Here is a 27,692-nt window from a genome sequence, read left to right as displayed (position 1 = left end):
AAGCGACTGAGGCTGACAGGGAATAACATCCCATTCTCTTCAATGGACAGGCACCATAACTCCTGCTTCTCCAGGGACAGATTGAGAAAGGCAATAGCTAGGGGGCTGTGAAGCACGGATGCTTACGAGAATTGAAAGTTAAAGAAACAGTTGAAATTTTCCTCTCTTTTTTTTTCTTCATTTATTCTTATTGTAAAAAATCTTGGATTATAAATCTTGTCCGTTTGCGTGCTGTACTTTGAGATTTTTGTAATTTTCTACAAAGAAAACATACCTGTTCAGGTGATACACACAACATGGAATCTGATTTACAGGAATGTTCTGCGTGTATCACCTGAAAAGTTGAACCAAATCGGTTGCCTGGTGGTGTGGTACTGTACTCACTTGGCGGGTGGGAGACTGTACTCACTTGGCGGGTGGGAGACTGTACTCACTTGGCGGGTGGGAGACTGTACTCTCTTGGCGGGTGGGAGACTGTACTCACTTGGCGGGTGGGAGACTGTACTCTCTTGGCGGGTGGGAGACTGTACTCACTTGGCGGGTGGGAGACTGTACTCTCTTGGCGGGTGGGAGACTGTACTCACTTGGCGGGTGGGAGACTGTACTCTCTTGGCGGGTGGGAGACTGTACTCTCTTGGCGGGTGGGAGACTGTGGGCACTAGCAGGTTTTTGGTGGTGTGATGAGCTGCTACTAATGACGATGTAATTGTGTTCCGGTATGAATCACAGTGTCATGGTGTCTGGGGGGGGGGGTCACTGCTGTGTCAGGTCTGAATACTCCTCCCCTTCACCTCCCACTTCCTCTCTCTGTCTCCCACTCATTTGTCTACCTTTCTTTTCCAGGCTTTCCTTTGCTCTCCCTCCTGTCTCCCTATCCCTCCTTTCTCTCTCCTCTCCTCTCACTCCCCTCTCTCCCCAGCCTGCCCAAGGCGAGAACCTCCCCGTTCCTGCCTGGCCACGTCTCCCCAGAGATCAGCTTTTATAGCATGATCAATGTGACGGTGGCTTATTGAAGGCCTTTTAATGGTTTCTTTATTTTCAATTATAACGCACTGCGTCTCGTCTGACAGCGTAGTGAAGACAACAGACCCGTGTGCTCAGCGGAGAACGGTCAAATGTAAATCCTCAATTTTGATCAATTACAAACAGTTTGCATGCGTGTGTTGGGATTTGTTACGAGGTGCTGTGATCCTTTTGTTCAGAACTGTGTGGGGAAAAAACAGACAAAACGATAGCATAGCCGCGACCACCCTTCAGCAAGCTTTAACCGGGTATTAGTGCTGGTTGAGATGTTGACCTAACGCACTCCAGTGCGCAGTGGCGTGCTGTGGTGTAGCACTGCACTCTGGCCGCCGGCTAGACGAGGGGAAGTGCGTTTCAGATTTATTGGTGGCATGTAAAACACGCCAGGGTTATTAAATGTAACTTGTCATCTGGTTGACGAAGGCAAACACAGATGGGTTTCCAGAAAACACAGTCGGTGATCAGATTAGGGAGATTGACTTCTGATGTGCAGGATGCAGATGTCTGCTGGATCCAGGGAGAATCTTCTCTTGTCCCGGCTGACCTCCTTCCCCAGAGAGAGAGAGAGAGAGTGTGTGTGTGTGTGTGTGTGTGTGTATGTGTGTGTGTGTGCGCGCTGCACCTGCTCCACTGAAGGTGAAAGAAGTGCTCACTTGAGCTCATTGAAAAGTAGATGTGACAGTAAATTTTTCAGCCTCCCGAGATGGGAGATCTTGTTATAGCAGTCAGGATGGGGGTCAGGGCAGTGGCTGTTGATGATTGAGGAAAAGAGAAGTAAATTCATTCTGCTCCGGGTACTTTGTCAAGTGCCAGTGGCTTACCGTTGAGAGCCAGTCACCCGTCCCAGTGTTAGGGCCCCAGAGGTCATCCCCCTGTCGTAAATCAGTCGCCGTGGCTGCTAAACCTATTGCCTGTTCTCCTATCGCCGCTCCTGGTGAAATGAAAAGGAGGAGCAGCCGGACCCAGGCTGCCAATTCTGGAGAGGAGAGCACAAGGAGGAGGTGAGAGGCGGGGAGGACAAGGGGAGAGAATGTCAGGACATCAGGATAGGAAAAGAGGAGAGGGGAGGAGGATGTGAGTAGAGGAGGAGGTGATGACATCAGGAGAAGAGAAACCATGAGGGCAAGAGGATGGAGAGGACATGAGGAGAGACCATGAGGAGTGAGGAGGACATGAGAAGGTATGAAGAGAAGACATGAGGAAGAAAGGCCATAAGTCGAGAAGAAATGAGTAAGAGTGAAGGAAAGGACACGAAGAGGAGAGAACATGAGGAGAGACTGGATGCTTGTTGGGAGGTGACTGAGACAGTCTGGGGTCAGCGGTCCGGGTTCCTCCTGTCTGCCTCTTCATCTTCCCTCTCCTGGTTGTTTCTGACCAAGTGGAGTGATGTTGTTTCTACAGCTGCACTGGGGACAGAGCTTTTGATTCCTCCAGACAAGACTCCTTGGAGGGTTAATTAAAAATGGCAGCAGATGCGCAGGTGTGGGATATCATTAGTATACACAGGGTCCCTTGTTCACACATACACACACTGTTCACTCGTTCCACCACAACCCGGCCCAGCCTGCGCATGTACGCGCTCACAACCCCCCCATCACTTTTACACATATTCACAATGTTTCTAAATGTAATTGTGCTGCTAATGGTAGAGACTGAGAAGAGACAAGGGAGAGAGGAGGGGATGTGGGAGAGAGGAGGGGATGTGGGAGAGAGGAGGGGATGTGGGAGAGGATGGGGAGAGAGGAGGGGATGTGGGAGAGAGGAGGGGATGTGGGAGAGGATGCGGAGATAGGAGGGGATGTGGGAGAGAGGAGGGGATGTGGGAGAGGATGGGGAGAGAGGAGGGGATGTGGGAGAGAGGAGGGAATGTGGGAGAGGATGGGGAGATAGGAGGGGATGTGGGAGAGAGGAGGGATGTGGGAGAGAGGAGGGGATGTGGGAGAGAGGAGCGGATGTGGGAGAGAGGAGGGGATGTGGGAGGGAGGAGGGGATGTGGGAGAGAGGAGGGGATGTGGGAGAGGATGGGGAGAGAGGAGGGGATGTGGGAGAGGATGCGGAGATAGGAGCGGATGTGGGAGAGAGGAGGGGATGTGGGAGAGGATGGGGAGATAGGAGGGGATAGGGACAGGAAGGGGAGAGAGGAGGGGATGTGGGAGAGGATAGGGAGAGAGGAGCAGATGTGGGAGAGGAGGGGATGTGGGAGCCTGGACACTCCCCAAACTTTAGCCCAGTACGCTCCCAACCTTTAGCCCGACATGGTCCCCAACCTTTAGCCCAGCACGCTCCCCAACCTTTAACCCGACATGGTCCCCAACCTTTTGCCCAGCACGCTCCCCAACCTTTAGCCCAGCACGCTCCCCAACCTTTAGCCCAGCACGCTCCCCAACCTTTAGCCCAGCACGCTCCCCAAGCTTTAGCCCAGCACGCTCCCCAACCTTTAGCCCAGCACGCTCCTCAACCTTTAGCCCAGCACGCTCCCCTACCTTTAGCCCAGCACACTCCCCATCCTTTAGCCCAGCATGCTCCCCAACCTTTAGCTTGGGACACTCTACAACTGTTCTGAGATCAGCCTGACACAGACCTGTAGTATCCAGTATCTCTCAGTTTGGGTTTCCATGTCTGGGCAATGGTGCTGTATGCACTTGCACAGCTGCGGGCTGCATGAAACCCATTCGCCGCACGTTTTACGAACAATTCCCCGAAGTCTGATGATACTAAAGCACGCTATGTTAGTTTGTCTGATGATACTAAAGCACGCTGTGTTAGTTTGTCTGATGATACTAAAGCATGCTGTGTTAGTTTGTCTGATGAAACGTAAGCTTCCAGTCCAAGGAAGACTTTTGGAGGAGCCATTTTCATATTTTTATTTTTTGCCTTTGCTTGGTGCTGCCTGCACGGTCCGGGGCTTTGGGGCCAACCACGACCCTGGGCCCATCAACGGCTCGGCCCACAGGCCTCTCCAAACCAAACACCCAATGTACTGGCCCGCTAAGGCTGCAGCTTTCCAGCCTGTTCATTGATTTGTTATGAAGTCATCAATATCTCGTGGTCATGTACAGTGATGTATAAATAAAATGATGGGAAGGAATGAGAGAGACCGAGAAAGCGTCCGGTGTGAGTGTGCACGAGTGCGCATGTGTGTGCGTGCCCGCCTGCATGTATGTGGGTGTGTGTGGTATGTGGGTGTGTGTGTCTGTCTGTGTGTGCGGGTGTGCCTGTCTGTGTGGGGGTTGTGTGTGTGCCTGCATTGTGTGTGGGTGAGTGTGTGTGGGTGTGTGTCTATGTGTGGTGTGTGTGTGTGTGGTGGGTGTGCCTGTTTGTGTGGGGGTCGTGTGTGTGCCTGCATGTGTGTGTCTGTGTGCGCGGCTGCTTTAAATATTCCCTCTTATTAGGGGGTGATTATCCTGCTGCGTCTGGCTTCTCTCACACTCTGACTAGAAGAGGAGTGGGGAGGCCAGCAGAGAGGATCCTTGGATTGGAGGAAAGGCCCTGCGCACAGTTAAAACTTCCTGACAAATCCTGCCTCCAACTTCAAGTGTTCATTTGAGATTTGTCCCCTTCGCAGTAGACTTTTTTTTCCGTGAATTCTTACTGGAAAATACCACACAGATTGTTTATGAAATGAATAGTATTTCTTGAGGAGCCTTTGAAGTCGATGTGTGAATACTATCTCATTCTGTGCCAGATCAGGTTGGTTTAAAAACTACGCCGTGTCAAGCGTTGCTCCTCTGACGTCCCTTGAGGACAGTCGTCGGTGTTTGTTGGTGGGATCAAGCTAAGCGTTGTCGATGACCTCTGAAGACCCCGACCATTTAGCAGGCGCTAACTACCTAAGCCGCAAGCTAACGGTTAGCCTGTTCCACAATCTTTGCTGCAGAATATTTAACCTCAGCGCCCGCCTCCTCTTCAAACAGCGTACACACATACTGTACACACACACATACACACACTCTGTACACACACACGTACAAATACACTTGTGTCCAAAGGCATCTCAAGTTGGCCTGTGTGCTGCCACTGCTGATCCTCGCCACATCCAACTTACTCTGGCACAGATTGGCTAACCTTTCAAACAGAACATGGCCTCCAGTCCGGACTTTGATGCGAACGGCCCGAGCTGGCTGGCTCTATGCCACAGACGATGCAGGCGACCGCGCTGCGATCTGAGGGAATACTCTGTGCGCACAAAAAAAAAGGAAAGAGGGGGGAAAAAAGCGAGAAAAGAAGCGGGAGATGGAAGAAGGGAAATGGCTGGTAGAAACCAGCGCAGGTCTCCGGGGCCGAGCCAGGCGCTTTGTAACAGCCAGATATCAGCTGTCAACTACGGGCTCTGAAGAGACACGCCAAGACACCAACAGACGGTCCCAAACAAACTAAACCTCCTTTCATGCTATTAAAAGCTGTTTACCTCTGCCAAACGGCTGTGTGTCGCCGGCCTTGTTTTACTGTACTAGTGAGGACCAGAAATCCCCTTATGGATAGAAAAACCAGGAAAACGAAAGTGTGTGTGTTTGCGCACAGCTCCCAGCTTTCCATCGAGCTGACTGTTGTGTTGGCGATTCCTAGGCGACGGTTCTAAAACCTTTGTAATGACTGAGTCCTATTTTAATGTAAATATGATTTGTGGAGTCCAATGTGTGTGTTTCCTGGTTTCCCAAAGTGTACCAGACCTTTTCACCAAAATGTCCTGACATCATGTGAAACATAAAGCATGGTGAAATTCTGCCTTTTCAAAATCCTGTTGTTGGCTTCCCACTGAGGAAAATATTTTGAAAGACTTCTTTTCAATGTCCCTTTCTCATCGGTTTGTAGGTTATGTTTCAGGAACTAAGATTATGGTGTAATTTAGGCCCAGCAGATACCTAGATTTTAATGAATGCAAAAGTTACAAAGAAAGTGTTGTGAAAACAAGCAGAAACATGGTGTGCGTTGACGTGTGTGTGCGCTGGACCATGAGGAAGTTAAACTCACAGAATCCATCCGTTGATACGACTGTCGTCCACCTTGGAGCACCGGATAAACTCTCCGTCCTCCCCGACTGATCCGTCCCGGAGCCTGCCCCCCCCCCCCCGACTCCTGTGAAGTGAAGTCTGACCTTTCTCCCCTGGACTGCCTCCACACCCTCTCCTTTCTCGATGTAGATGAGACAGAGATAGATGAAGATATTCCTGATGGGGAGCGATTTGAGCGCGACGCGCAAAATGAGTTCTGGTGGAAGCCGGCCCACCTTCCTCAATGGGAGATTGATGCTGACACGGAGGGCCACTTTGAGGCTGTGACACCCGTGAGAGAGAAGCTGGCAGCCTCTTCAGATCGGATCCTGGGGGGAGGGGGGCAGTAAAAGTAAAATAACAGGATATGCCCTCACTGCTGTGGATAACAGTGTCTGCTGAAAGACCTAAATGTAACGGTTTGTGATTGTTTGCGGGGGAGTGCAATGAATTTGCAGGAATTACTGCATTTCATTGCTGTGTAATATTGCGCAGTATCTTTATTGCATTCACAGTGTTCTATTTATTGCAGTTAGCATGTTCTGTTCAAAGGCTACTACTGTTTCAGTTTCACTTAGCATGCGGTTCTGTGTGATGCATTTGGACTTGAAGCCGTGCATGCGTTGCCCCCATAACATAGTTTATCGGGCATTGAAGATTTTAGTGTCCTGGGGGCCATTCAGCAGGATGGTATGTTGTGGAGCCATGAAAACGTGTACATGTTAGGGATTGTGTTCTTTACTGATGGATGAAAGAGGGTCCTGAAACAGTAGTTGGCCATATTGAAACTCCTGCTTGATCAGTACATTTGTCATTGATTGCGGGTGTTACATAAGCCACGCCTTTTGGAACGGGCATAGAAATATGCTACTGTATGTGGAGCAAACACACCTCTCTGGCATGTAGAATATGGATAAATGTCTGATCTATAAAACTCTGCTCTATACATTTAGCTCCATATGTTATGTGTCACTGCTCTGTCTCAGCTCCCAGTGACTCCACCCCCTCCATTTGTTAGTCAGGTGCATTAGAGTCGCTCTTCAATCATTATGATTGGTTGGTTTAGAATTGATTAGTCAAGATAAAGGATGTGAGATACCGACAACCTTGACATTAAATAGGACTTTTGACACATTGGAAAGTGTCATGAAAATGTGCACATTTTGGAGTACAAAATTTGGGCAAGTCCATAAATACTCGTCCTTAGTTGTGTATAACGTATAACATAATGTTCTTTCATTGTATCTGCATTTTTTTTAATGCATTCTGTTGCTGCGGTTGACAAATCTAAACTACAATTTCAGATCTGCTGTTCACAGGACTCTCAGCACCACTAGCCCTGTGAAATATACATTTAAATGCTGAAACAGTCAAATATGTTCCTTATTGACAACTCTGGCAAATGCTGTAAACGAGAACAAATCTCCCTCTCTGTAACGTGTCCTCCCTGTGTCTCCCCAGGGAGTGTCACACATGTTTTCTTCCCCCCCCAAACGGTCCAAGTGGTTCCATGTTTCGTGTGTTTGCAGAGTTAGGTGAGCAGAGACACCGGAGCGCAGAGGCCTCTAACGCTGGTGGAATCATGCCTGTTGATTTAGTACGCTATGGTCCCCACGGCATTACAGTCTGAAGTATAGGATTGCAGCGCTGTGATATCGCAGAGGAAAATAGGAGCCCTGTATACGACCAAACTGTAACTCTTAGAGGAAGTTACGAGACGATGATGTGGGAAAGTCGGGGTCTAGGGGCCCCGAGTGGTTCAGTACTGCTGCGTCATTGCAGGGTTTGAATCCCAGTTGTGGTAACCGACAGTGCCCTTGGGACATGCAGGCGGAGGTGTAAATTGTCTCGGAGCTGCACAGGATGGACATCGGGTTGTCTTGGCATGTTCCGGTAACTCCTTGTGGTCGGTCGGCGCCCTGCCAGCTTATGTGTGGTTATTGGACTGGAATGCAGTCTTTTCCAGATCGTGTGTGTCAATCCACGACTCTGCTGCTGTCGAATTGTTGTGATGAAGCGAGGCTATAGACAAAATGTAATTATAAAAAAAATATATATTGAATAATGTTTTTTTTATTGCTTTAAACGTTATGTTTTTCAGAATTTCTTCAAACATTTAACAGTGTACAGCATTTGGATCCAAAAGGGACTCTGTCAGTGACACTCTAACGTGTCACTGACAGGATGGAAAATAATGTGAAAACCGTATTGAACCATTTCAGTCATGCTGCTCAATGAATATTTGCTGCAGTCTGAAGTCCCTTGCATTCTTAATCAGGGTTCCTTCAAGGATCTCTCTGGATTTTACTCAGTTCATCCTTCACTCTAACCTGTCCAGTCTCTCAGTCCTTGCCTCTGAGAAGTATCCCCATAACATGATGCTCCCACCAACCTGCTTCACCGTTGGAATGGTTTTATGCCGGTGATGAACAATACTTTGCTTTCACCAGACTTGGCTTTCACCAGACTTGGCTTTCACCAGAGTGCTTGACATTTGATTTTGGTCTCAACTGACAGGGAATCCTCTTCTTCGTGCTGTGAAGAGTCTTTCAGGTGGCATGTTACATAACTTTACCTCAGGAGTGGCTTCTGTCTAGCCTCCCTACTATAATGACGTGGTTGATGGAGTGCTGCAGAGTGGACAAAACCGCAAACATCACATTCCTACATCCACAACATTTTCATGGCTTTCACTAACAAAAACTTCAGATGAGGTTATCTTTTTGGATTATACAGCAAAAATAAATGCTTATTAGATGAGGCCACATAGCCAGGCCAACATGTGTCGGATCTTACTTGCTGGGTGGGGATAAGGTTCTTCAATTTTTTTCTGAGAATAGTTGCTATCTTTACTTTCAAGAACCTACTAAATTAACAGGTATTGAACAATCCTCTCAGAATTAATGTGCATGCACCTTCAACGTATAAAAAAAATTAAACACATGCACAGTCGTGGCAGTTTAGACAAACCAAACTGACTGAATTTGAATCTTCTAGTTCATTCAGTAAGTAGAATGTTGAGGGTGGGGGTTTGGCGTTAGTTCAAGTTAGTGATTAAGGTAATGACAAGCCTGCAACTGTTCTCGCGTCAGAACCTTGAACCTGGAGAGTTAGGTTGATGTTGCATTGGTAATGTTCTAGCGTGGTTACGGGGAACATTTTCCAATAAACCATTTGTGCAATTAATAAAGGGCTCTACAGTGCGATAATTTCGATTGTCTTAAAATGCCATCCACATTTTTGTTGAAGCTATCGCACATGCGCGTTTAACAATTTATAGCCAAGAAAACGTACGCTCCCGTGGTTGTACAGTTTTAGGTGTTGCACGGCCCAAGTCGACGAACAAATTAAAGCCGATTAGTCAGGGGCTGGAATTAGCATACTTTAGGGAAATAAACTCTATCCTAAACATTTTAGTGGTCAAATACATCGCGTAGTATTTTGTCCCTGCAAGGAAACGAAAGCTCTCATCGGTTCACGTGCCACGCGCTTTATTGACCATGTCCCAGCTGCGCTAATGACATAATGTAGCTCGCGAAACAACAATCAAGTAAACGCGGTTCTTTGTTCCGCGGAAAAATCTAAAACACATTTCACACGTACCACAAACTGCAGGCGCCAAGCTACTATTTAATCAATGCAATCATTGGAATTATGCCAACCTTCTTTAGCAATGAATGGCTTAAAAGCAAAAACGAACACATCATTTGTTTGCACTGTATGGTTTATGCTTTTTGATACATTTTCCTGAGCTACGTTTGTTAACTCTGTTTTGAAATGGACTGCCATTTAATTTTGTTCTATATGAGTATTTGCAATTTTGTTCTATAACAATGAAAAAAACTTCTGAAAAAATACAACTGATGAAACTATAGCAGAATATATGGGGGCTCTTTGGACTAGTTTATATCCTAAATAATATTGACAGAAAACGCAGCGGTACTTTCTCTGTACAATAAGGACTTAAAGGTAAAGGTTGCAGCATAGAGAAACATTTGTCTAATTGAAAGCAAAAAGGGGGTCAGACATGTTATATATTTAAAAAAGATCTCTTACGCGAAAAGGTTCTAGACCTTTTAGCTCTCGGTTGTTGTCCATCATTTTTGTGGCTTATTGGCAGGACTCGTGACAAAACCTTAGGTGAACAATTGAACTGTGATCCTACATTTGTTTTTATGCGTCTAGCGTTTCAGAACAGAGGCACACTTGCTCATAAGTATTTTTTCTATGAGTGTTCTTTTTCTGCTTTCAGGTATTTGAAGCTTTGAATGTACTGAACAAAAACATTTTTATTTGAAATGTCTAATTTCGCCTGAACATACAATTACTTAGGATCTAAGTATGTCGTTTATGTTTGTAAAGATACCCAGAAAAGGATTTCTAGTTGAATGAACAAGTTAAGCAAACACAGTATTTATTTTGGATTTTTTTTTATTGAAGGTTTTGGCCAACTTAAAATGTTAAATACTTGGTCCTGAAATGTTGAGTATTAACTAGAAAAAATAACCAGAAAAGGCAGTGAAACTAGTTTCTAAATAATAATTTGTTGTTTCTAGCTACATCTGCTAATAAGATTGGATTGCATTTGGTAAATAAAAACAAATGCCCTAATCAAAGTTACATATGTTCAGAAATATGAATTACAGCTGTTATTTGTTAAATGTTTTTCATTGTTTTATGGGATAAAAAAGCATGATCTTCACCTTAGCGTTTCATTTTCTGTTTTATTCCCTGCATGTCACAATTTTTTGTACTCTAATATATGCACATTACGCGTTTTAGATGCTGGAGGGTGAAAATGTTCCAGTGAACAACACCTAAATGCTTGTGTGTTTTTCCATCAGGTCAGCTGTCCATGCACTGTGTCCCAGAGAGGCTGCAGGAGTGCCCCAGCCATGCCACAGGAGGCCTGATCCCCAGAACGGTAGTCTCTCTCTCACACACACACACACACACACACACGGAAGGTCGGGCTGTGCCAGTGGACCTTTGACCTCAACATAGATACAGATCGGCGGTTACAATAGAACGCTGCCATATTCTGACGACCCCCCCCCCCCCTCCCTCCTCTGTATGCTGGCAACATGTAGGGAGAAACGTATAACCCAGGTCCGGTTTGAGTAGTCATGGCCCAAACTAACTTAGCCACAGGCCTCCCCTTTAACCTTGGTTTCAACTCCCCTTTGAACTCCGTTCGACTCCCCTTTGACCTCTGTCCGATTAGGGCCCAGTCCCTGGGTTTGACTTCACCTGGGGTCTGAAACGGCCATGACGTGGTGCCTGATGGCCAGAAAGCGCTGAAACTGAAGTGTGTTTAGCACTGAGTTACAGTGACGGTAGGACTGTAATGTAGAGCCACAGTGGGAATGGAAGACCGAGCCCAAACCAGACCATTTCCACTGCACTGGAGGCCCCCTGGTGGACAGAGATGGTAGAACAACCGTACACACATCGTTGTGTGGGTGTGTGAATAATGCTGTGTGTGTCTGTGTGTGTGTTTCTAGCTGACTGTGCATTGTGTGTGTGTGTGTGTGTGTGTGTGTGCAGTGCAGTTCAGTGCCGAAACGGTTGCTGTCCCATCTCTGATATGATCATGCTTGACTTTTGCCTCTTTTCTCTGTTTGGTTAGATTTTCAGTTGGGTGGTCGGTCCTCTCGATCGCTGTGAAGTGTGTACGGCTGTTGGAACGTGGCTGTTCCTCAGTGAGGCCCGGCGTGGCCTGAAACTCAATACCTAAGTATACACAATTAAGTTCACACCAGAGGTTACACAGGGAAATAGGCCCATTCCCTGAGGTGTGAATCAGTTCAACCTACGGGGGCCGGAGGCTCCTCGCCACTCACGGTCCAAGGTTGAAGCGTGGGCGGGGCTTGTTCCAGCTCTGCCGGCGGGTCTGAGAGCTGTGTCCGTGGAGACGAAGCCTTGACAGGCGGAATCGTCCACTCAGAGGCCCTGTTGTACGAGTGTTCTGATCATTCTCAGCTGTGGTACAAATCTGTGCAGTGAGGGCCCTGCTGTGCGGGGTGTTTTTATAGTTAACACGGCCCAGTGTGGGCGCGCACACACACACACACACACACACTGTTAGTTGTGGGCCTTTAAACCCGTGCGGGACACAATTGCTATCAAATGTGACCTAGTACAGTGTGAGTTATTGCAAAGTGATCTAGTACAGTGTGAGTTATTGCAAATTGATCTGGCACAGTGTGAGTTATTGCAAAGTGATCTGGTACAATGTTTTCAAGTTCGATAACAACTTCAGTGATAGTGTTTTGTCATGTGACATTTACCCAGGCCTGATCGAAACAGTACTCGACTAGACCAGGGAAAACGTCTACATTTGACTGTACAGCAAACCCTGTTTATATCCTGAAACAGGACGAGTGATTATAAAAGCTTGGCCTCAGAACCAGGTCATGCTTTCTCCCAAAATGTCAAAGAAACTTTTAAATACATTAGCGTTCAGAAATAAATATTTTATGGCAAACCCGTTGTGCAGTTGGATTCAGAAATATGTTGGGTTCACGCAAGAAGTGCGTAAACCCAACTTCTTTTTTGTCAATCTACAGGGGCTGTAATTTAGACCTGCTCCTGTGGGTTTGTGTGTGAGTTATTGAGAATACAGTAAAAATACAATAACATTAAAAACCCAGGTATTGATCCTGTGATATTAAAAACCCAGGCATGAATACATTAATATTCAAAACCCTGGTATAAATGCAATAATATGAAAACCCCAGGTATCAATAAAATAATATGAGAAACCCAGGTATCAATACAATAATATGAACAACCCGGGTGTAAATATTGTCGTTTTCTATTTCCATTTTGACATTTTCACTTGTGTGTGTCACCTTGTGTGTCTGTAACAAAGCCAAACATTCAAGGGTATGTAAACTGTTGATCAGGACCATTTGGGTGTACATACAGCAAATTGTAAATACATTATACAATAATGTGTAAACACAGTAAAGTGTAAATACAGTAACATTTGAATATGGTTAAGCATGAATACAGTAAAGTTTACAGTAATGTGTTAACACAGTAAAGAGTGAATACTGTTAAGTATGAATACGGTTAAGCATAAATATAGTGAAGTATAAAATACAGTAATGTGTAAACACAGTAAAGTGTAAATTCAGTGAGGTATGAATATGGCTAAGCATAAATACAGTGAAGTATAAATACAATAATGTGTAAACAGTAAAGTGTACAATTAAGCATAAATACATATTAACACTTTACAGTGCATTGGGGTGTAACTTGTCATCATTTAGCTGGACCTGTTGAGGATAGACTTTTGTTTGGGAATTTAAGTGTGTAAGGGGTTTAAAAGGAGAGGGTGGTGCCCCTTTCAATCCCTACATCAGAGAGCAGTACAGCTGAAGTACCTCCTGTCTGTCTGTCTGCCTCACCGGACAAGATGTCCGACACTGAGCTCAGTAGGGCTCCACACGCGATAGGGACCCCCACGGCAGCCCAGGTGGCCCCACCACTCAGACACAGCCAGGGGCCGGGCCCCGTGAGGCCTCCGCAGCCCCTCTGTTGCCAGCCAGCTTGTCAGTCATGAGGGGAGCGCCGGGGCTTCCTGTTTTGGCCCGAGTGCTGTGACACATCCTGGCAGAGGGCGGCTGGAGTCAGCCTGTCAACTGGAATAGGGCTGTTGGCACACACGCACCACACACACACCACACACACACGCACACACACACACACACACACGTGTGCGCACACTGCTATTAAGGTCCTCTGCTCTCTAAGGCTGGTGACTCAGCTGAGGAGGCTGGGCTCTAGTGCCTGTTTGAACTCACAGACACACACACACGTTTACCTGGCTATCTAAATGGGGGAACCTAAGTTGATTGCCCTGTAGGTTTACCAAGGTTCACCCTAAACCTTAACTTAAGCCTAATCAAACCTAACCTTAATCACGGTTACCTAACATGAACATAACCTGATCCTAATACCTAATCCTAACTGGTATACCTATCCTAACTGGTAATACCTCCTCCTAAACCAGTATACACATAAGCCAATAAACATAAATTTTCAATGGTAAACATTCCCCCATTAACAAAAATGTTTCTGATTTTACCACATTTTGGGGAAACATTTGTACCCATTACATACAGCTCCGGAAAAAATTAAGAGACCACTGCACCTTTTTCTTTCCTTTCCAAAAAAGTTGAAAAGGAAAGTTTTGAGTGAGGAACAGAAGCGTTCATTTTGCAGTGGTCTCTTCATTTCAACCCTTCTGTTACTCAAAACCTTCCTTTTTGACTTTTTTGGAAAGGAAAGAAAAAGGTGCAGTGGTCTCTTAATTTTTTCAGGAGCTGAGACATACAAACACACAATCTATAAACAACCTAGTTTGGGTTATTTGGTAGCTCCAGTGCTGCTTAAATAGTGGATGGAACACGTTCTGTGTTATTTTGATCCTGCCATTTATTTTCTGTAATCCACAGGTTGTCTGGGGGTGTGGCCTATTGGTTCCCTTTGACCAGCATTCCTATAATAATATTAGGCTGGGTATCTGTATAATATCCTAATTGAAGATCACATGCAAACTTTATTTAACATACATATTAATCATTAATGATATCATTGTTTTAATTGCACGTCCCGACATTGAGATGTGAATAGCCTGTCGAGGAGCTCGGACTCTTCTGTAAGTCTCATGTAACAACAACAAAACCAAGGAGATTAACCGGAATCTCACATTGGGCCAGGGCCCCTTTCTGACCGCCACGCCCCCTTATTAAGCCCGTCCCACTCAGTCAAGTCTCCATGACACAGCATCCACAACCCAGCGGTTTTCAAATGGAAACAAACAACCCAACTTGACCCAACACAATCCAGCCAGCGGGGTTGCAGCCTGGCCTTTTCCAGAGCGCGCAGCCCTCCAGGCCACCGTCCGTGCCCTTGGTGCCTTCCGCCTCAGAGGTCACACGCGCCACAACACCACCTCATTATAAAGCCCTTGAAGAGCCGGAGGTGGAAGAGCCTACGATTCACTAACCCGCACCGACAGGTGTGAATGTGGCAGTTTTTCACCGGCAGCCCGGTTTAAGACTCCCCAGCACTGCCCCCTGTGACCTCAGGGTTTCGGCCGCAATTAAAACCGGCTTTAGTGCCATTAGTGGCCCACCAGTACAGGAGTAGGGCTCACACTGTCGGCCGTCTCCACCCATCCGCTGCTTGGACTGACAGGCCAAGGCAAGTCTTTAAACGGGTTAGGCTGTGTGTGTGTGTGCTGTGACTGAGTGCACTTTTGCTGTGCATCTCCATGTAGCTTTAATCCGAACAACGTCTGGCGTAATTGATCAATTAGAGTCGGTTAGTGTGAGGTTTTAGTCTGATCAATAACACTGTTCACCTGGCCAACGATTTTCATTAGGCTGCACAGCCTGTGGGAGCGGCTCGCATTAGCATATTCTAAATTGACTGAGGGGAATGCAAATAATAATAATAATTATTATGTTATTAGCTGTGCAGTCCTAAGCAGTCTTGTTCTTAATGGACTATGTGATTGATATACTGTCTCATTGTGAACTGTCACTAACAATCTTAAATTAACTTCAGGGGCAAGGGTACCTATTAAGCCCAACAAAACATATTTACACTAATGAATGAAAGTGGAGATAGAAATGAAAAATTTAAGAACCCTTTTCATATTTCTTCACATTGATAATTGAACAAAATTCCAGTCTCATTTATTGAATCAATGTAACCCAATTTAACCCAAAATTTTAACCCAAATTTTGAAATATTTATACAATTAAAGTATATAGATATGATGAATCATCATGATGCAAGTTATTTCATCATTCATTTACACACCCTGCTAAAGGGAGGTGCTTTTTATGCTAATCTACTCGTTAGCACTATTACTTTAGTAGCTATTACTTTATTTCTGACCTAGTCTACAATCAAATAGACTCTGGATTTAGCCCAGAGAAATGTATTTATTATTCCAATTGGACTCTTATTATCTCACCGGCACAGCCAGAAGAGGACTGGTCACCCCTCTGAGCCTGGGTCCTCTCTAGGTTTCTTCCTAAAATTCGACCTTCTTAGGGAGTTTTCCTAGCCACTGAAATTCAACACTACTGTTGTTTGCTCCTTGGGGTTTAAGGCCGGGTGTCTCTGTAAAGCACTTTGTGACAACTGCTGTTGTAAAAAGGGCTTTATAAATACATTTGATTTAAGTGGGTTTATTTCCAACTGACTGGTCAGTGTACAACTATTTAAGTTTAATTTAATAGTAACATAAAATGCATTGGGAAGTGTGAGTTATTATTCCTTGGTAATGTTGGGGTCTTCTGCACAACAAGTTTTTTCCGCATCTTATGCATTGATCGGCAAGAAGTAGTACCGTTTCCATAACGTATGAATGGCAAACCTGATTGGCTTAAAATAAAACGTTGCATCGATGTTACAAGCAGAGACGGTATATGTATAGAGACATTAAACATCACAAATATATTTTCCTTTTTTTCATTTAATCCAAAGAAGGTGGTGGCCTTAAAAGTTAGATGAGTTTAGTAGGTATGCCTTCCCCTAGGAAAAGAACTGTGGCTAAATTAACTAACTGTAACTAGCTATAATAAATATATTTCCATTTTACGTTGAAGCGGGAGCATTGGCTGAGAAGGAACGTATAACCCTTTTGTCTCCGTCAGGCCTTGTCTATTCTAGACGTCTCCGGAGAAAAATAAAGGAGGCACCACACTAAGTTTAAACCAAAATATCTGGCCACGGGGACAGCTGTGGTTGGCAACAACTGATAAACAGAGAGCTGCTGAGGTGAAGCGCGGACCGACTCACCTTTTCTCAGCGTTCATGGAGCCACTGCAGCGAGGGCCATTGTCTGACCCAAACAATTGTCATTGAATTCAAACGATTGCTGTCTTTTGTTATGGCGATGCGTGCCGCTGTCAGGGGTCCTGTGGTAAATGTGCCATCACCACGCCTCATATCCTCAACACACACCACCGCTGATGTTATTTCCTGTGTGTGTGTGTGTGTGTGCGTGTGCATGTGTGGTGTGTGTGTGTGTGACTGTGTATGACTGTGTGTGTGTATTTGAGAGAAAACGCATTTCAGTGTGAGTTTGTGTGTGCGCGCGTCCGTACAGTTTGTGTGTGTGTGTGTGTGTGTGTGTGTTGTGGGCCTACATATCCCTCAGCAGGGGAGGAAGAGAACATTACGACACATGTATGACATCCCACCCACCTGAGAGACTAACTTTGTGTCACACACACACACACACCCATTTGACACACGTTACTCGTTAATCCGAAAATGTGTAACTGTAAAATAAATCAGTTTTCCCTGACCGCTAAAGCCAAGTGTAACCTTAACCACAAACCCCTGAACCCCCCCCACAAATAACACCTAACTCTACCCCTAACTATGACCTTAAGACCTCTTCCAACCACCATTCCTAAGTTAGCCGTTTTGGTCTGTGAGGATCTCAACGTTTGACGGACACACTTGAGAGAGACCTAGACCCTTTTCCTTCATCAGTTGCCTAATTGGACTGGCATCGTACTGGACACGGCCTTAGGTTTACCTTGCCATTAAGAGGGTATTCAAGTGGTGTTTTCTCTCTGATCGACTGAGTGCAAACGACCACCTCTAGGTTTTTTCGTGAGTTTGTAGTCATTTCTGCTTTAGGGTGGGTCACCCCAGTCCTGGACCCTATGGTGAAGGGACGCGGGTCAGACAGGGAGATATCAACCAATGCGTCACCGCTACAATCCTCCACTGGGGAACACCAAGGTACAGATGTCCTACCACAGGAATAACATGTCTCTCTCTTGACACTCACACGCGCATAAGCACACACCCTCCACACACAGCCATACACACAGCCACACTGGTGATTAGCCCGGCGAGACGGCCAGTCCAGTCAGGGGCAGAATGACATGTCCGGGTGGTGTTGGCGGAACAGAGGATGACACCCGTCCGCCCTCAGAGGGGAGGAAGTGCCTAGCAGAACACAACAGGAAACACAGAAAAAGGAAAAACAAGCTGACATCTTTTTGGACATTAAATCACTTCCTCCAGGGCTCTGCAGCTGACCCCACTCATCGGTTTCCCGCCAGCTATCCCTGGTCTGGCTAGGGATCGAAGTGTGTGTGTGTGTGTGTGTGTGTGTGTGTGTGACATACAGAGAGGGTATTTGAAGTATCATTGATGTTGTTTCTTACTGTACGCAAAGTATCATAATCGGTTTACCCATCCAGACTATTCTGATATGTTGGCAAATTGCTTTCGAACACGTTTGTTTACGAGCAATGACTGGACAGAGGTCAGGACTGGGCCCCTGCGTGGGCAAGGATCAGAATTGGGCCACTGAATGGAGAAAGATCAGCGTTTTGCTATCTGTGTTTACACACAGTATTTGGCTAAAGTCGGCAGCACGTCTCTGGTTAATCCTGATTGTTTTCCACGAAGTAAACATATTGGCTAATCCTCACCTTTAACCAGTTCGCCATGTTAGCCATGGGAGCTAACATATAGTTGTGCTCATAAGTTTGCATACCCTGGCAGAAATTGTGAAATATTGGCATTCATTTTAAAAATATGACTGATCATGCAAAAAAAAAAAAACGATAGTGATCATATGAAGCCATTTATTATCACATGGTGGTTTGGCTCATTTTTAAATCATAATGATAACAGAAACCTTTCAAATCAATAGTTTACACACTGTACCCTTGAATGTTTGGCCTTGTTACAGACACACAAGGTGACACACACAGGTGAAAATGACAATTAAAGGTCAATTTCCCACACCTGTGGCTTTTTAAATTGCAATTAGTGTCTGTGTATAAATAGTCAATGAGTTTGTTAGCTCTCACATGGATGCACTGAGCAGGATAGATACTGAGCCATGGGGAGCAGAAAATAACTGTCAACACACCTCTGATGAAAAGGAAATTGAACTTTATAAAGATGGAAAAGGATATAAAAAGATAGCCTTGCAAATGCTGTTCAATCACTTATTAAGAAGTGGAAAATTCAGGGATCTCTTGATAACAAGGTCAGGTAGACCCAGACAGATTTCAGCCAAAACTGCCAGAAGCATTGTTCGGGATACAAAGAAAAACCCACAGGTAACCTCAGGAGAAAAAGCTAGTGTGGTTGTTTCAAGGAGCATAATATGACGATACCTGAACCAAAATGAGCTGCATGGTTGAGTTGCCAGAGAGAAGCCTTTACTGCGCCAGTGCCACAAAAAAGCCTGGTTACAATATGCCTGACAACACCTTGACACACCTCACAGCTTCTGGCACACTGTAATTTGGAATGACAGGACCAAAATAGAGCTTTATGGTCACAACCAGAAGTACTATGTTTGGAGAGGGGTCAACAAGGCCTACAGTGAACAGAATACCATCCCCACTGTAAAGCATGGTGGTGTCTAATTGGTAAAGCATTAATTGGTAAAGCAGTGAGTTTGGGACAACAGGTTTGTGGCTTCAGTTCTCAGGTGGACCTTTATACACTCATCACTGTAAGTTTCTCAGGATAAGGGATCAGTTATTTAAGAGGTGAATCATTATTTTATTGGTTGGACCACCTTCGTTACAGTGATGAGGGATAAGGAGACAGTTACCGAGCAGACTAGTTACAGACGGAGCCTAACGAGAGGGAGTAGCTACTCATTTACTAGAGCTTTGAGTCACTTTCTGAACATCACTTGTAAAAAGTTAAAAAGTTACTTGGTTGATTGCCAAGTGGCTAAAATTTAAGACACTGAACGGTTTTCAAAAAGAGTTTGACAGAGAACGGCGATGCTGGTCTCTCCTCTGACATTGCTTTGTAGCCAGACAAACCCTAGAGCTTTTGACAACCACCAAGCTCACATGTCCCTTCATAAACAGTATACTATTCCAAAAGGATAGTAGCCACGGCTTTGAGGACAGTGGTCACACGTTAGAAACAGAGTAGACCTACTAAACACCTGAATGAGAATTTGTTTTAAAGTTACAGTGTTTATGACAAGTCTACACACCCTCATTGAAAATATAACAACATGACATCAAGTCATGTCAGAACTTTTTTCATCCTTAGCAAGATGTTGTAACTAACATTATTTAAGGGAAAAACACATGTACCAAGTAATACAAAATGTAATACCGTCAATTGGTTATATAAATGTCCAGATCTTTTTTAATAGGACTTGTAACTGTGGAACGTAACCAATCACATTTCAGATCCTGTATAAATGTATCATGCCCTCACCTGTCACCTACTGAAGTGATTCGGATTTGCCCTGAGTGAAATGATAACTGTTTCCTTAAACCCAACTGCTAATCCAAAAATAGCCTTTTTCCTTTTTTCCTTTTTCCTCAATACGACTGGAGAAAGTTTTCCTTGTTTTATTTTTTGTTCTGAAATTTAGTAAAACAAGGACTCACATTTGTCTATGTATTGTAACCATCCCTCAGACTCCCGGCTGTCAAAAATATGACTTCCTTCCTGCGGCCAACTTCCTGTTTACCTGTTAATGTAGGTCAGGAGAGAGCTAGTGTCTCCCAGTCCCCACTGACAGAACCCTACCCTGGAGGCCAGAGGTCAACATAGCACCTGTTTCTTTTTGGGTCATGTCTTGAATACATCGCCACAAGCAGGCTAGCCTGGCTACCCATCTACAGCCACTAACATTTCTGTCTTGAACCTAGACTTAATATACTCCCCTACAACTTCTCATTGGTCCCTGAGGGATGGCTCAAGTACTTGAAACAAGCACAGTTTAGTCCTTGGCTTTGACACTGATTGGTTGCCCTTCACTTTGACATCAGCAGAAACATCTTGCTAGAGGTCATTTCAAGATTAAATCTACAGCATTGTATTGATAGACAGACATGTGATATTAAAGGCAATATAAGTTTTCAAGCAATATAGTTAGAAGCCATCTGTCACAAAACCAAACCACTGACAGAAATCTCACACAGCGTTTGAGTTCACTGTACCAGATGAGGCTATTCATTCTCACCAAAGTGTCTCAATTGTGTGGACTTTACTGGCCTTTTGGTTTGGCTAATTCTGCTACAAGAGGTGTCTGCTGTAAACGTTTCTTGTTAAAGCTCCCATTCCCACCAGTATACCAGTGGAGAGTGAGAGAGTGTGTGTGTGTGTGTGTGTGTCTGTGTGCATGCGTGCGTGCATTCACGGTCTCAGGTTGAAGTCATTAGATGGGCTCCCTGGTTCGTAGATAAGACAGTAGCTTACTACTCCACACCAAACGAGCCCCTGCTATATGCTATCTGTAATATTAGCATTTGTAACAGCCACTGTGTTGCTGGTGTCTGCTTTGGGTCTGCAGTCTGATGAGTGGATGGTATTTGATACTCACTCTGATAAACAGAAAATACAGAGCCGCTCCAGGGGCTCCCCATCTATCAGATCAAATCAATCAAATCTTTTTTTTTTACATGAGCAGTTGTCTCAGATACCCAGCCTGAAACCCCAAAGAGCAAACAAAAACATCAAATGGTTGCACTGTGGTTACAAAAAAATCTCCCTACCAGGGTCAGAATAGGGAAGAAACCTGGAGAGGGGTCAGACTTTGAGGGGTTCTCTTGACCTTTTTGGGCCACATCAATGCTTCTGCCTGTTCAGATGACCAGTGGGTCAATAAATACAGGTGGTCTGTGTCCAGTCTTTGGGCAGAATCTAGATCAGATGGGTAACCAGGTGGAAGAGGGCAGGGACAGAGACATATTATTACAACGTAAAAATTATGGACTGGGGGGGCTCAGACATGCTGTGGCCCATATTGCGCCACACATGGTCTATATTGGGCCACACACGGGAAAGAGAGCCTAGGTTTTTCCTCACTCTTTTCACCTCACCCTCTCTCTTCTCCCTTTTCTCTCCCTCTGTATCCCTGACTCTTTCCTCGTCTTTCAGCACTTTCCTCTCTTCTCTCTCTCTTGCCCATCCTTCCATCACAGCCCTCCCTCTCTCACCTCTGGGGAGGTCTGTGGTTGTAGGTGATATGGACCCGCTCCTCCTGCTGGAGCCCCCCGTGGTCCCGCCTACGGCCCAGCCTGGACACCTACAGCTCTCCGGACGGAGTCTCAGTGTAACGACATATAGTAGCCTGTTCCCGCAGAGAAACTCTGCAGAATCCCAGTCGGTTGGTGGCGTTTTGTCTCGACATGCCCTTGTCCTGTGTCCTGTATGGATTCTGTGTAGATGGGGGGTTTGAAGGCACCAGGACCTGTGTCAGTGTGTGTGTCAGTGTGTGTGTCGGTCGTGGTTCCCCTACAGTGTGTTCACTGAGTGTAGTGGGATGACATGCCTCCTTTCAAACGTCTCCCCCACGCACGCACACTCTTTCACTCCCACTCTCGGTAGCGCGTCTAGGTTGGGAGTTGTTAGTTCCGCAGTCCACCAGGTCAACGACAGCTTGACAGGCTGTCATGGCGGGTGAGGAGGCGCAGCTCCCTGGCCGGTGTCGGCACCGCCCTCAGCCCCTCCTCTAGACCCCCCCTCCCACTCTGCGGTAACCCTAACAGATGTGGTGCTCTGCTCCCTGGGTTCCACCCCTCCCCTCCCACGGGGTCCCTTTGACGGCTGCTCAGGTCCTGTGAAGTGCTTTCTGTGGGGAACCGGATGTTTTTTCTGGGGGCCCCGGGGGGGGGCCCAGGGGCCTGAGCTTTCTCTATGGCTCACTGTTGGGGGCCCCCTGGGGACCATGCAGCAGACAAAATAAATGATGTTACCCATTAAAACCACCTATCTGCTGCTGCTCACAACAGCTGGTTGGATCTAAGGTCCCGCCAAACATTTCTTTACGTACCGCGAGGGGAGGCGCAGTGTGCGTGTGAGGGAGAGAGAGGAGCAGTGGGGGTGTGAAGGAGAGAGGAGCAGGGGAATGAAAGGAGAGATGCTGCATTTGGAGCTGGTTGTGTTGGGGATGTTTTTTCTTGAGGTACCTCTACCAGCGTCAGGAACACAGGTGCATACAAACAATGTGCATGAAGACACACGCCCACTCAAACACACACACACACACACACACGCTCGCACACCTCCTTCGGTGACTCAAGGCCGAGCGACATTCGGCTGCCGTGGCGATGGCTTGCAATCAGCCACTTCAAAGTACCAGACCAAATGCTCGTTTGTGGACTTCTTTTGTTTCACTTCTACAGACGTGGACAGAAGTGTTGGCACCTTGGGCTTTATTTAAATTTTCAGTTTCAGTTTCTTCCTGAAAACTGTTGAAACTCTTGGTATCCACAAATATTTATTTGGTATGTGGTTGAAAAATCTTAAAATTAGCTTATTGACTCCTAGAAGTAGTTAGAAATAATTAGATTTAAATCAGTGGATTGTCCTTTGATTTGGATTTAAAGCTAAATGAAAATCAATCATTCACCCAGTTTTAATAGAGAAAAGGACTCGTTCTCCTGTTCAGTGTTATTGTGTCTAAATGAGCAGGGAGAAAAGAAAGAAAACCAGAGAAATGTCTGCGGTCAGACACAACATAGTAGCCCAGCATAGACTATCTCAAGGCTACAAATCTATCTGCAGGGACCTTGATGTTCCTGTTTCCACGGTATGTAATGTTATCGAGACATTTAAAGGGCCTGCAAACTCGACAACAAATCTTAGTAACTTCACATGATATGTTAGTTATCAGGCCACCAGGATTTAAACCTCAATAATGTCCAGTAACTGTAGGAAAAAGCAGATGTATGTTTAGGTTAATTACCTAAGATGGTTTAGTCAGTGCCACAGGCGTGTCCTTTATCCCCATTAACATAAATTACACTGATGTCACACATAAATAGTCGCACAGGGAAACAACAAAGCCACTGACGTTTCCAACCGCAGTGAATCCACGTACAGTGAATCCACGTACAGTGAATAAACACCACTACGTAACCTTTCCTGCAGATTTTCCTCCATTTCCAAAGCAAATAAAAACACTGCGATTCCCTCTTATTTTTCACGGTAAGTTTAGGAAGTAATTTTTTTCCCAAGTATTTAAATCTGTCAACTAACTCCAGAGGTTGCCCATTGATAGAGACAGGATGGGTCCCTTTGTTGTGTATGATCATCTCTGTTGTTTTGCTGACATTGTTTTCCAGGGTGCCGGTCAAGCACATTACCTGTAGGGACATAATATGATAAACTACACATTTTATTTCCTGATATCCACTTCAGGTAGAAGGCCAACTAGAGCCATGTTATCAGTGCATTTAAATAGCCAAAAAATTCATTTGAAAATAATTTGGGTGATAAAATGCAACCTTGAGACCAACTGATTTGACTTGGTATCGTTTGTCAGACAGGAAGTCTCTTCTGAATGAGAGAATGAGGCCACCATTCACACCTACAGTCAGACAATTGACCATGGTATGAGAATGTCTGTTTCCATAACACTAAATGCAGAGGTAAAATCTACCTATAAAATAGTTTGACGGCACCCACCACACCTGGGGTCAATCTGGCCGATCCAATCGTTACCTGGTGTCGGGAGAGAAATGGAGGCTTCCCACCCGCCTCTTCACTGAAATGCTTCTCTTTTTTTCTTTTACATGCTTGCCATGGCTCTCTACAAACGTAATCGGCTTCCGCCTGACTCCCGGGTTTTTGGGAAACAGTAATGACACGTTGCCATAGGCTCTATGCCAGACGTGACAGCGCCGGTGTCGCTAAGACAGGTGTCATTTGAATTTGAATTTGTATTGTATTGGTTGGAGAATTCAATGAGCGAAACATTTTTAATTAGTGAGCAAAACCATCCTACAGATACACAGCCCCTCATGAAAGTGAGTACACCCCTCACATTTTTGCAAATATTTGATTATATCTTTTCATGTGACAACACTGATGAAATTACATTTTGCTACAATGTAAAGTAGTGAGAGTAGGAGCTTGTTTAACAGGGTAAATTTGCTGTCCCCTCAAAATAACTCAACACACAGCCATTAATGTCTAAACCACTGGCAACAAGTGTGAGTACACCCCTAAGTGAAAATGTCCAAATCGGGCCCAATTAGCCATTTTCCCTCCCCAGTGTCATGTGACTCTTTAGTGTTACAAGGTCTCAGGTGTGAATGGGGAGCAGGTGTGTTAAATATGGTGTTATCGCTCTCACACTCCCTAATACTGGTCACTGGTAGTTCAACATGGCACCTCATGGCAAAGAACTGAGGATCTGAAAAAAAGATTTGTTGCTCTACATAAAGATGGCCTAGGCTATAAGAAGATTGCCAAGTCCATGAAACTGAGCTGCAGCACGGTGGCCAAGACCATACAACGGTTCAACAGGACAGGTTCCACTCAGAACAGGCCTCGCCATGGTCGACCAAAGACGTTGAGTGCACGTGCTCTTCGTCATATCCAGAGGTTGTCTTTGGGAAATAGACGTATGAGTGCTGCCAGCATTGCTGCAGAGGTTGAAGGGGTGAGGGGTCAGCCTGTCAGTGCTCAGACCATACGCCGCACATTGCATCAAATTGGTCTGCATGGCTGTCGTCCCAGAAGGAAGCCTCTTCATTTTGACTCCAATGGTCACGTTGAAGACTAGCGGACATGAGACCAGGCTGTGTTGGAGCGGTTCTATAGCGTCCAGGTCCTTCTGGGTAGAATGGCCTTCTGGGTAGAACGCCATTGGTGAGAGGAGTGGGCGGGTGTTATATTTTAACCCCACCTGTTCTGTTATGCTCTACCCCTCCCTCCATCTCTGTCTGTCTGTCACTCTTTCTAGCCCTTCCTGTCTGTCTGTCCCTAACACTCCCTGTCAGTCCTTCTCTCCATCTCTCTCCTTTTCCTCTTCACTTCTCTTCTCTCCTGACTGCTGTTCTGGGTTATTTCATCAGGGGGTCACCGTTCAAGGCTGCGAGGGGGGGGGGGGGCAGACAGGAGACTGGGGTCAGCTCATGCCCAATCTGCAGAGCTGGGTTCCCCAAGAGTTCACTTCCCCCACTGCCATACGGTACTTTTGTGGGGTGTCTGGGCGTGTACATGGGGGGCTATCCAATAGGGAGCAGTGGGCTTCTGATGCTGGTTTGTCAATGAGCCAGTGTGTCTCTGCTGGAACTCTCGAGACTCGTAATCTCCATTAAAACATTTTTGGTTGACTTTTTAGTGTATTGCATGTGCGATAATTTTTGTTTACATTCTTTCTCACTCTTTGTGTGTGTGTGTGTGTGTGTGTGGTTCACTCTCCCATAAACACCCACAGCTGGCAGATGTGACCTTGAACAGCATCCCCATGTTGATTTATCAGATTCATCCAATGTTCTGTCTCCCTCATCCCATCCTATGATGTTAAACCAACCCCTAGTTACACAGCCACGACGACCAAGTTGCCTTGGTCGCTGCATTTACAATTAAGTTATTTTATATTCGTGATAAACCTGTTCAAGTTAATGACTCTGATGGCTGAAGTTGGACGGACGCGCTTCACACTGCCTCTTTCTTTTCAAACAAATTTGTTTCTCGCCCAATCAGAATTCACTTCGGAAACAGTAAAAAGAACTGTTGTTGTTAGTGGAAAAATACATCTGAATTAGGCTGCCTGTGCATTTTTAATGCATTCATCATATTTTCCAGATTCCCCACCTCATCAGACCTTGAATAAATAGATTTTTAATGAGAGCTGAAAGAAAATCAATATGGCGTGGCGTGTGTTGAAAAGTGTTGATCCTACATAAAAAGGACTTTAGCAGCACGGGTTCTGCTGAGGCACTGAATGTCTGTGTTTTTCAGTCTGTCACCTATTTCATTGTTAGCGATCTTTTCTTCTCGCCTAAATTACTTTCGGCGTTGGGGCAGTACTTTGGCCGAGCCAGGGTCAGATTCCCTTCAACCGTGATTGTTCGCGGCGCTTATGTGAGGCCTGTGGTCATTTTGTGCTTGAGCCATCAGTTCTTACAAGTTTCCTTTCTCTTACAATAGAGCGATACAAAATGAAGGGAAAACAACTTTTTTTGAAAGACTTCGGCGCAGCCATTTTAACCACGCACAGACATGTTTGAATTCGATGTTCTATCCGTCTCTCACTAAATGGATTTCTGAAGTGCTCGTTGGCGGCGGCTTTCAATCGGACGTAACCTTGAGCTCTTTTTTATGTGTTGGATTTAAGTGCCCGTGTGACATCAACGGGGCTGAATGCATGCTCCTCATTTTTCGAAATTGGAAAATCTCTCTCCAAAGACTGCGCCATTGTCCGGGCAATTAATGGAATGCTGCAAGCGAGGTTCAGGTGCTTAAAAGTTTCGCCCCCATTTTTTTTTTCTCCTTTCCATTTTTTCTTTCTTTTGAATGACTAATAAGGAGAACAGTAATAAGAGAAATACATTTTAATGCTGTATGCTTCCTGCATCATGTCTATTTATTATGCATGTATTTAATTGAATCGGCTGCGGCCTTCGGCCCATTCTGTTTCAAGAACCTGACATGTTTGTTTTGCATGTTAAAGTAAGGGTTATGCATAACAATCGGGGCAATCCCATTCTAAATGTTGGCCTATTAATTTGAGTTGTGCATTTTTTACGCTTGTCTAAATGGCTGTGAACAACACACAGCAGTGTGTCTCCTAAACTTGGCTAATTGATCCTCAGAAAAGTTGAGAAATGTAGGCTTCTTTGTAGTGTTTCGTGAGCTTTTGAAAATTTGAAACAGTAAAGCCCACATAGGTCA

General features: G+C 45.4%; 1 protein-coding gene across 5 annotated transcripts in view; it reads left to right on the top strand.

Moving 5' to 3' along the window:
- The window catches only part of LOC105025374 (adhesion G-protein coupled receptor D2), an 86,305-nt gene that overhangs the window by 54,781 nt on the left and 3,832 nt on the right, over positions 1-27,692 (top strand). For 4 of the 5 annotated variants that reach the window (XM_020048833.3, XM_020048831.3, XM_020048834.3 and 1 more), the window contains one exon: positions 10,859-10,938. In XM_020048833.3, the coding sequence (XP_019904392.2) occupies positions 10,859-10,938 (80 nt within the window). Of the gene's footprint in view, positions 1-10,858; positions 10,939-11,643; positions 12,480-27,692 lie in introns of those variants that run through there. The other variant, XM_020048832.2, reaches the window with a different exon arrangement.

Source organism: Esox lucius, chromosome 8, assembly GCF_011004845.1.
Source record: "Esox lucius isolate fEsoLuc1 chromosome 8, fEsoLuc1.pri, whole genome shotgun sequence".
NCBI lineage: Eukaryota > Metazoa > Chordata > Actinopteri > Esociformes > Esocidae > Esox > Esox lucius.
The sequence above is the reverse complement of the archived record's forward strand: the minus strand, read 5'-3'. Positions and strand labels throughout refer to the sequence as shown.